The sequence below is a fragment of the Cetorhinus maximus genome, unplaced genomic scaffold (genome assembly GCF_964194155.1).
Source record: "Cetorhinus maximus unplaced genomic scaffold, sCetMax3.hap1.1 HAP1_SCAFFOLD_1063, whole genome shotgun sequence".
Classification (NCBI taxonomy): domain Eukaryota; kingdom Metazoa; phylum Chordata; class Chondrichthyes; order Lamniformes; family Cetorhinidae; genus Cetorhinus; species Cetorhinus maximus.
The window spans coordinates 87098-96432 of NW_027597005.1; the positions used below are offsets into that span (position 1 = coordinate 87098).

Here is a 9335-nt window from a genome sequence, read left to right on the forward strand (position 1 = left end):
AACAGTACACAGCAAACCGTCTATAAGAGGGTATTTAAACAGTGCACTCGTGCAGACTTTGTATAGACTCTATTTAAACAGTGCACTACAGCAAACAGTCTACAGAGTCTATTTAAACAGTGCACTACAGCAAACAGTCTACAGAGTCTATTTAAACAGCGCACTATAGCAAACAGTCTACAGAATCTATTTAAACAGTGCACTCGAGCAAACAGTCTACAGAGACTGTTTAAACAGTGCACTACAGCACACTGTCTACAGAGTCTATTTAAACAAAGCACTATAGCAAACAGCTTATAGAGGCTATTTAAAAAGCACACTGAAGCAGTCTACAGGGTCTTTTTCTACAGTGCAGCACAGAAAACAGTCTACAACGTCTTTTTCAGTAGTCCCTGCAACTATATCAAACAGGCTCCTTAGTTTACCGAAACTGAGTCTCTGCGAACCACAGCAAACAGAACTCGTGACTGAAACCACAGCGGAGTGGAGCGATTTCTCTGCCAAAATGCAGCGAGTGGAAGGGTAGTTGCCCCATACAAATTGCGTGCGTGAAATCAGCCCCGGTTACTTGCCGTGGGTGCGATTGACTGTGGAAAGGCGATGTCGGTATCTGCGGGGTGTAAGTCCAGTGGCCAAAACTCATGACTGCCCGTTGTGTCTATCCCACAGCCAATGCCAACAACACCTTGGTGCAGCCAACCGTGTGGTTCACCATCATCTTAACTACCGTCATCTGCATCATGCCGGTTGTTGCCTTCCGCTTTCTCAAGTTGGACCTGAAGCCCAGGCTAGCTGACACGGTAAGATCCCGTATCTCTCTCTCTCTCTCTCTCTCTCTCTCTCCTTGCCCTGCCTGGCCTTGTAAAATACCCTGCCTAGTTCGCGGGGCAAGTACCCCGGCCTGTTGGTAACTTACCTTGCCGGCTCGGTGGACGATATGGGGCAGGAGAGGCCAAGGCCTTAATAAGCTGACACCCAGGGCCTCTTTTGGCCCTACTCAATTTACTCTTTTCCCCCTGCCCTCCAGGCTTCGGCCCTTCCCTCGACGTTCTGCCCATTGGCACTAGCATCTTCCCTAGGCATCCTGCCCACTGGGACTAGACCCTTCACTGGGCATCCTGCCCTTTGGGACTAGACCCTTCACTGGACATCCTGCCCACTGGGACTAGACCTTTCACTGGGCATCTTGCCCTTTGGGACTAGACCCTTCACTGGGCATCTTGCCCTTTGGGACTAGGCCTGTCCCTAGATTCCTGCCCTTTGGGACTAGGCCTTTCCCTAGATTCCTGCCCTTTGGGACTAGGCCTTTCCCTAGATTCCTGCCCTTTGGGACTAGGCCTTTCCCTAGATTCCTGCCCTTTGGGACTAGGCCTTTCCCTAGATTCCTGCCCTTTGGGACTAGGCCTTTCCCTAGATTCCTGCCCTTTGGGACTAGGCCTTTCCCGAGATTCCTGCCCTTTGGACTAGGCCTTTCCCTAGATTCCTGCCCTTTGGGACTCGGCCTGTCCCTAGATTCCTGCCCTTTGGGACTAGGCCTGTCCCTAGATTCCTGCCCTTTGGGACTAGGCCATGTACCTAGATTCCTGCCCTTTGGGACTAGGCCTCTCCCTTGACATCCTGCTCTTTGGGACTAGGCCTCTCCCTAGATTCCTGCCCTTTAGACTCGGCCTTTCCCTAGATTCCTGCCCTTTGGGACTAGGCCTTTCCCTAGATTCCTGCTTTTTGGGACTAGGCCTTTTCCTAGATTCCTGCCCTTTGGGATTTGGCCTGTCCCTAGATTCCTGCCCTTTGGACAAGGCTTTTCCCTAGATTCCTGCCCTTTGAGACTAGGCCTGTCCCTAGATTCCTGCCCTTTGAGATTAGGCCCCTTCCCTAGTTTCCTGCCCTGTTGACTGGGCCCTCTCTGGATTCCTGCCCTTTGGGACTAGGCCCCTTCAATTGCCATCCTGCGCTGCAGGCCTCGGGCCTCCATTTCGGTTCTCCTGGTCCCTAAGAGGTGTCCCTTTTCCTTTCTCCTCCCCCCACCCCCCACCACCTCAGGTCCGCTACACGCAGCTGGTCAGGAAGAAGCAGAAGCCTCAGCACCGCTGCATGCGGAGGGTAGGACGGGCGGGCTCCCGACGATCCGGCTACGCCTTCTCGCACCAGGAGGGCTTCGGCGAGCTCATCACCTCCGGCAAGAACATGCGGCTCAGCTCGCTGGCCCTCTCCAGCTTCGCCACCCGCTCCAGCTCCAGCTGGATCGACACCCTGAGGAAAAAGAAGAACGACCAGGCCAACACCCCCAGCCCGGTGGTGAACGAGGAATGCCAAGGCCTGAGAGGGAAAGAGGCCTCGAATTAGGAGGCGGAAAGAGCCGGCGAGGAAGGAAGGTGGTCTGTGGTGGTGGGGGTGGGGGGAGTGGAAGGAAGGATTGTCCTGGGAAGGACAGACTCAGTTAACCTCTCCCATTCAAGCTGGTCGACGATACAACCAAGATTTGCCTCCCCCCCCGGCCCCTCCCCTCAGCCCCAAAACCTGCCACAATCCATTTGTTGACCCACGAGCAAGAGGTCAATTGTTTTCAGGCATTTTCCATTTTCTTCCCAATTTTTCTTTTTAAACATTTCCCCATGGGAGGAACAGCCAGGGAAGTCCATCGGAGACCCCCTCCACTGTTGTCAGGCATGGTTGCCCGGTGCACGCGACCCCTGACCCCACCTACTTTGATGTCATGGGCAGGGCAGGGCGAGGGTGAGAGGGGATCAGGACAATCAATGCCCTCCCCCCGCCCCGTTTCTTGTGGTGGGGAAGAGAAAGTTGTGGTGGGGGTTGTGGGGGCGGGGGGGGTCAGGGAAGGGACACCATCTTGCCTGAGGAACCTCCTTGGCCCACCATCTCCCTACTCCAGATGGACCGTGCCCGTCGTTGGCGTCAAGAGTTGGCTCAGCCAATCGGGGCGCGGCGTCAACCCGGCCTCTTCGAAGGCCTAGATTTGGGGAGGGGCGGGGAGGTCGCGCCGCGCGTCGACCTCCATTTGACCTGGACTAAGGGGCTTGGCTGTATTTTCTGGGATATCTTGGGGAATGAGGTGGGGGGAGTTTGTCGATGCCGACGGACTTGGCTTCCGGGTAAAAACCCTACCAATGTCCGGGGGGCGGGGGTGGGGGTGGAGGGAGGAGGCACAGCTCCGCCCACCCAGTGCCCCACCCTCCCCCCTCTCCCCTCCCCCCCTCCGCCCCCAAAAAAAAACCGCACCAAAGATTCGAAAGACTCTTATCGTTATAACCAAAGCAAAGGGTTGCGTTGGGGCCTAGTCTCCCAGGGGTCAGCCCAAGGAGCGAGGGCCACGGCCTTGGGGGAGGGGGGCGGCTTGGACCAGCGTGCTTGCAGCCGTGTCGGAGGTCAGGGGTCATCGGCGGGGGTGGCTGGGGTCACAAAGAAGCGTCCAAGTTGCAGGGGCCTTAACCGCTCGGTCCGGCTGGCCTTGTTCAGGGAGCGCTTTCGGCGGCGCCAGCGGGGCTGATGTGTCTGCTGGCAAACCAGGGGCCTTGAGGGTAGGCCGCAGTCTCCTCCCTCATTCCCGCGGTGATGACCGAGGCCAGAGAGACCTTGCGTTGCCTTGTGGTGGGGAGGAAAAAATGGCGTCCAACGTGTTACAATGTTCGCACCCCCTCCCGCCTTCTCCAAAGAACTTGTTTTTAACGCGAACAGGGCCTTGTACCCCCACCCAACCCTCGCGCCCCTTCTTTATCTCCTATTCATTCTTTCTCGCTCTCTCTCCCCCTTCCGCCATTCTTTCTCGCTCTCTGCCCCGTCCACCATTCTTTCTTTCTCTCGCTTGCTCTCTCTCTCTCCCGCTCCCTCAATCACACCCTCTCCGTTTACGAGACTCGACAGTCTCCTGTTGATGGGCCCGCTTTCCATTGTCACGCCAGCGGTTGCTACGGAGAGCACGCCTCACGATGGAGATGCCAACAGAAGCTGGCTTCATTTTGCATCCTCCCACCCCTCCTCTTCATCTCCCCCGCCCCCCCATCAACATATCCTTCTATTCTTTTCTCCCTCGTATGTTTATCCAGCTTCCCCCCCTCCCACTTCGATCCATCTCCGCAATTCACCTCGACCACTCCCCGTGGGAGCGAGTCCCACATTCATCCCCACTCCCCGTGGGAGCGAGTCCCACATTCATCCCCACTCCCCGTGGGAGCGAGTCCCACATTCATCCCCACTCCCCGTGGGAGCGAGTCCCACATTCTCCCCCACTCCCCGTGGGAGCGAGTCCCACATTCTCCCCCACTCCCCGTGGGAGCGAGTCCCACATTCTCCCCCACTCCCCGTGGGAGCGAGTCCCACATTCTCCCCCACTCCCCGTGGGAGCGAGTCCCACATTCTCCCCCACTCCCCGTGGGAGCGAGTCCCACATTCTCCCCGCTCTCCCCGTGGGAGCGAGTCCCACATTCTCCCCCACTCCCCGTGGGAGCGAGTCCCACATTCTCCCCCACTCCCCGTGGGAGCGAGTCCCACATTCTCCCCCACTCCCCGTGGGAGCGAGTCCCACATTCTCCCCCACTCCCCGTGGGAGCGAGTCCCACATTCTCCCCTCTCCCTGGGTAAAGACGTTTCTCCTGAATTCCCCATTAGATTTATCAGTGACTGTCTTATATTGATGACCCCCCCCTTAGTTCTGGTCTCTCCTCCCCCACATCTTCTCTACATCTACCCTCTCGAACCCCTTTCCGAATTTTCAGCCCTCCCTCCCCATTGCCCGCGCGACCTCGCTGCTTGTAACAGGTTGGCAAGGGCCCATTTCCCTCTTCACGATGGGGTGGAGATGATGAGATTTGCTTTGGATACGTTAGACATCCCCGGCTGGCTGGGTGGGGCAGAGGTTGTGGGGGTGGTGGGGTTGGGGGAGGGGTATTTAGGTAGTGGGGGGGGCGCTGTTTTGGGCTTGGAGGTCAGAGGGAAGAGACCGACGCCCATTATACCAAACTCTTCATTTGGGCTCGGTGAGCCCGCTGCTGTCGTCTTACCCTTTGGGTGCCTGCCCGGTCGCCAAGGAGATGATGTCAGCTCGCGGAGGTACGATCGGGAGGAGGGGGGTAGCTGGCCCCCATCCCCTCCCCCTCCCCCCAACCTCAGGGAGCCATGTTGGAGCTCACTGCTCCCCTCCCCGGGGGGACGGGGCAGGACCTCCCTGTCCCCTGAGGGAGTGAAGTCAGGCTCCGGCCTTCCCACCCCCACCCCCCCCCACCACCCCCCTCCATCGCTAAGGAAATATTGACAGGAACAGCCACCTCAAAATGGGAAGGGCAAGCGTCAGGGGGCTTTAGCGCTTTCATTAAGATGGTTGTGGGTGGTGGGGTGGGGGTGGGGGGGAGAGAAAGAGGCTGCATGGTCAGAGATCACGAGGACTCTTAGCTCTCCGACTTGGCCAAGGTGGTGGGGAATGGACGTGTCAGGTGACCGATGGCAGGAGACGTGTTTGGAGTCACGTGTTGTGAGCTCATCCAATCAGAGCTGACGCTCCTACAAGGCGAGCAGGGGGGGTCACCACAGGACTAGGCCTCAGTTGTCCAGACCCGAGGGTTGGCGAGGGTTACCCTGGCGACCACTACGCGTGACCACGGCTCCCTGGGCAGGCGATGCCTTGACACAATTTTTTTTTTAAAAATATATAATACCGAGCAGTCGATCATTACTTTCACTCCCTTTGCTCGTTGCAGGCTTTGGGGCCTAGTGTTCCAGGCCCCCGGGCTGCGAGGGGCCCGACGTGCCTTGCTCTGTTTTCTTTCACGAAGGGGCGGCTTGGGCCTTGCCCCGATGCCGCTTAACACATGGTGCTTTTCCCGTGTCGGACCTCATTCTCATCCTGGCCCCGCGTTTGCCGGTGTTCTTTCCAGGTGCGCTTGCCTTCACCGAAGGGAGCGAAGGCGGGAAACGCGGGGCTGATCGGCGGCGGCCTCCTCCTCTCCTCTCGTGCGCGAGGGGGGGGCAGGAATGGGCCCCGGGTTGCACACCGGCCGTCGAGAGTGCAGTTTTCCCTCCGAAGTCACCGCTGTTGGCCCCCTCCTCCTCCTCCTGTCACTCTATCTACACCGCGCAATGCCACAGGAGGGGCAGCCAGTGGAGGGTTGGCCGAGTTACAACACATATTTCTTGAATAAAAAAAAGGACGAGCGGGGCCCATTCGACCCCCCCCCCCCCACCGCCCCCCACCCCCCCAAGACCGTTTCAGCGGGGCCTGTGTTAGTCCGTACAGGGAGCGGTCAGGCCCGAGGGTCATCGGCTCGGCCGCTACCCAGCCCCAGTATTAAGAGCTGGCGGGTCATTCGTTGTGAAGAGCCCCAGCTCCTCTTTTCAGGCCTGGCAACCAACGGGTTCCAACACCCGAGTTATTAGCCAGGCCGAAAGCCGCCTTAAACAGGAGGTGCTAGCCGCCATTTTGCTCTCCGGGGTCAGAGGTCGGAGTGGGGGTGGGGGGTAAGGGGGCGGCTGCCCACTGTGACAGATGTAGCGTCGCGCGCTAATTTGCAAACTCCTCAATCGCGTCAGCAGATTGTTTTTCTCCGTTTCTCCCCGCCCTTCACTCGCTCCCAAACAAGATGGCTGCCGACCGTGACATGTTTACATACTGGTCTTGAATTTCGCATCTTTTGTAATAACAGAGAAGGAAAAACAAAAAAACAAAAACAAACGATCACGCTCGCATTTTTAACGAAACAGTAATTTCAACTTCAGGACGGTGCTTAAACTTTCACAAACTTTCTTAAAGGTACATTTGTACGAAGAGAGCCATTGCTCACTTTCCGTTCTTTGGTTTCCGTTCTCACGAGGTTTGGTGCGCTCGGGGTCGCGACCCCCTCCACGTTCTGTTCTGCTGGTCACTGAGATGGACAGGTCAAGGGTGAGAGGGTTAAGGCACCGTTTGCGGACGAAACGATGTGCCCTGTGACCTGGACACGTTTAAGGGACACTCAATGCCTTCTGTTCGGTTTTACTTTTGTCTTTTGAGAAGTTAGTTGGGCTGTATATATATAGATATATAGATATATATATATATAAACATTCCATAATTTATTATACATTTCTATACCTGAAAAATGTATTGTTTTATGAAAAAGAAAAGAATTTTCTAAAAATACCAGCTCTGCGAATCCTGTGTTTTATTCAGCATCACTGGGAGGAGCTAGGGATTTACTGGGAGATCATCCCCAACTTCCCATTCACTCCCCCTGGACACAATCCCAATCCCAAACCCCTTCCCGTTCACTCCCACTGTACACAATCCCAATGGACCCAAACCCCTTCCCGTTCACTCCCACTGGACACAATCCCAATCCCAAACCCCTTCCCGTTCACTCCCACTGTACACAATCCCAATCCCAAACCCCTTCCCATTCACTCCCACTGTCCACAATCCCAATGGACCCAAACCCCTTCCCCTTCACTCCCACTGTACACAATCCCAATCCCAAACCCCTTCCCGTTCACTCCCACTGTACACAATCCCAATGGACCCAAACCCCTTCCCGTTCACTCCCACTGTCCACAATCCCAATGGACCCAAACCCCTTCCCGTTCACTCCCACTGTGCACAATCCCAATCCCAAACCCCTTCCCGTTCACTCCCATTGTACACAATCCCAAACCCCTTCCCGTTCACTCCCACTGTACACAATCCCAAACCCCTTCCCATTCACTCCCACTGTACACAATCCCAATGGACCCAAACCCCTTCCCGTTCACTCCCACTGGACACAATCCCAATGGGCCCAAAGCCCTTCCCGTTCACTCCCACTGTACACAATCCCAATGGACCCAAACCCCCTTCCCGTTCACTCCCACTGTACACAATCCCAAACCCTTTCCCGTTCACTCCCACTGGACACAATCCCAATGGGCCCAAACCCCTTCCCGTTCACTCCCACTATACACAATCTCAAACCCCTTCCCGTTCAATCCCGATGGACCCAAACCCCTTCCCGTTCACTCCCACTGTACACAATCCCAAACCCCTTCCCGTTCACTCCCACTGTACACAATCCCATTCTACATTAAGGGCACTATATAAATACACATTTTTAGAACCTGGAATGTGGGGTGGTGGGGGGAAAGAGTGGGACTAATTGGATAGCTCTCTCAAAGCGGCAGCACAGGCACGATGGACTGAATGGCCTCCTGTGTTGTGAGAAGATGCTGCCTGATACCTAACCAGGCGAAGAATTTCAGGGCGGGTAACCTGCCTCTTGGCCGGAAGGTTTGGAGTTCAAGTCCCTCCTCTACAAAGCGCTGGGTTAAACATGGTGACTGTGGCCCTGGCCTCCCACCCAAGGGCAGGGGTCCCGTGAGGACCTGCCAACCTGTCCCAGTTAGGGAGCTGTGGGGGGGTGCTGGGTTCAAGAGGCCCGGGGGAGGAGGGGAGGGGGGGGGAGGAGGGGAGGGGAGGGGAGGAGGGGGGGTGGTGGGGAGGGGAGAGGAGGAGGGGGGTGGGTGGGGAGGGGAGAGGAGGGGGGGGCGGATTCCTGTGATGGGCCTGGATACCTGAAAAAGAAGTTCTCCCCCCGCCTCCCCCACCCCATCCCGCTGCCCACAGGTCTAAAGCCTCCGGGCTCTGCATCTGCCTCCCCCCTATCCACGGGTAAGGTAACAGCAGAGGCAGAATGGGGCCCTTTAAGGGCCATGGGTTGGCCTCTTATAGGCCCCAGGGCAGGCCCGACGCTGCCCCCAGCCCCCAACTCCCTCCTTTCAACTCTGGGGCCTAACTGTCTGGTGCACGCATCAACCAGCCTGGCCTTCACGCAAGTGAGGCCTTCTCGGCTTGGCTCCCAGGAGACTTGTCAACAGCCATCTGGGGCACTAGATGGCAGCCTGGTCTACCAATCAACATTCCCACCATTCACTCCCTGACCGAGGCCCTTGCCCAGTATCAACTGTTAACCACGACCGCCAGAAAGAGACTAGATGATCTGAGGATCTATCATTGCAGTTTGTGGGATCTTGCTGTGCACCAGTTGGCTGTAAATCACTTTGCCACTTCAATGGAGCTTCTCCTATCGTCTTCGTTCCCTCCAGACACGACTATCCCGACTCCTCCACCACATCCTCCCCTCCGTAAACTTCAGCTCTTCCGAAACTCTGCTACCCACCCCCCCCATGTCCTCACTCACACCCAGTCCCCCCTTCACCCATCACCCCCAGTGCTCACCCAGTCCAGCAACAACTCCGCTTTCAAATTCTCATGCTTATTTTCAAACCCCTCCTCACTCCCCTCCCTATCTCTGTAACCTCCTCCAGCCCCTACACCCCTCGCTATCTGTGTAACCTCCTCCAGCCCCTACACCCCTCCCTAT

The 9335-nt window shown here is 56.8% G+C and overlaps 1 protein-coding gene across 2 annotated transcripts in view; it reads left to right on the forward strand.

The window, feature by feature from the left end:
* Nucleotides 1-2493, forward strand: part of LOC144675632 (phospholipid-transporting ATPase ID-like) — an 84931-nt gene extending 82438 nt beyond the window's left edge. For both annotated transcript variants that reach the window (XM_078536273.1, XM_078536274.1), the window contains 2 exons: nucleotides 670-800; nucleotides 2041-2493. In XM_078536273.1, the coding sequence (XP_078392399.1) occupies nucleotides 670-800; nucleotides 2041-2343 (434 nt within the window). In that variant the 3' untranslated portion in view covers nucleotides 2344-2493. The remainder of the gene's footprint in view (nucleotides 1-669; nucleotides 801-2040) is intronic.
* The last annotated feature ends 6842 nt before the right edge of the window (nucleotides 2494-9335 follow it).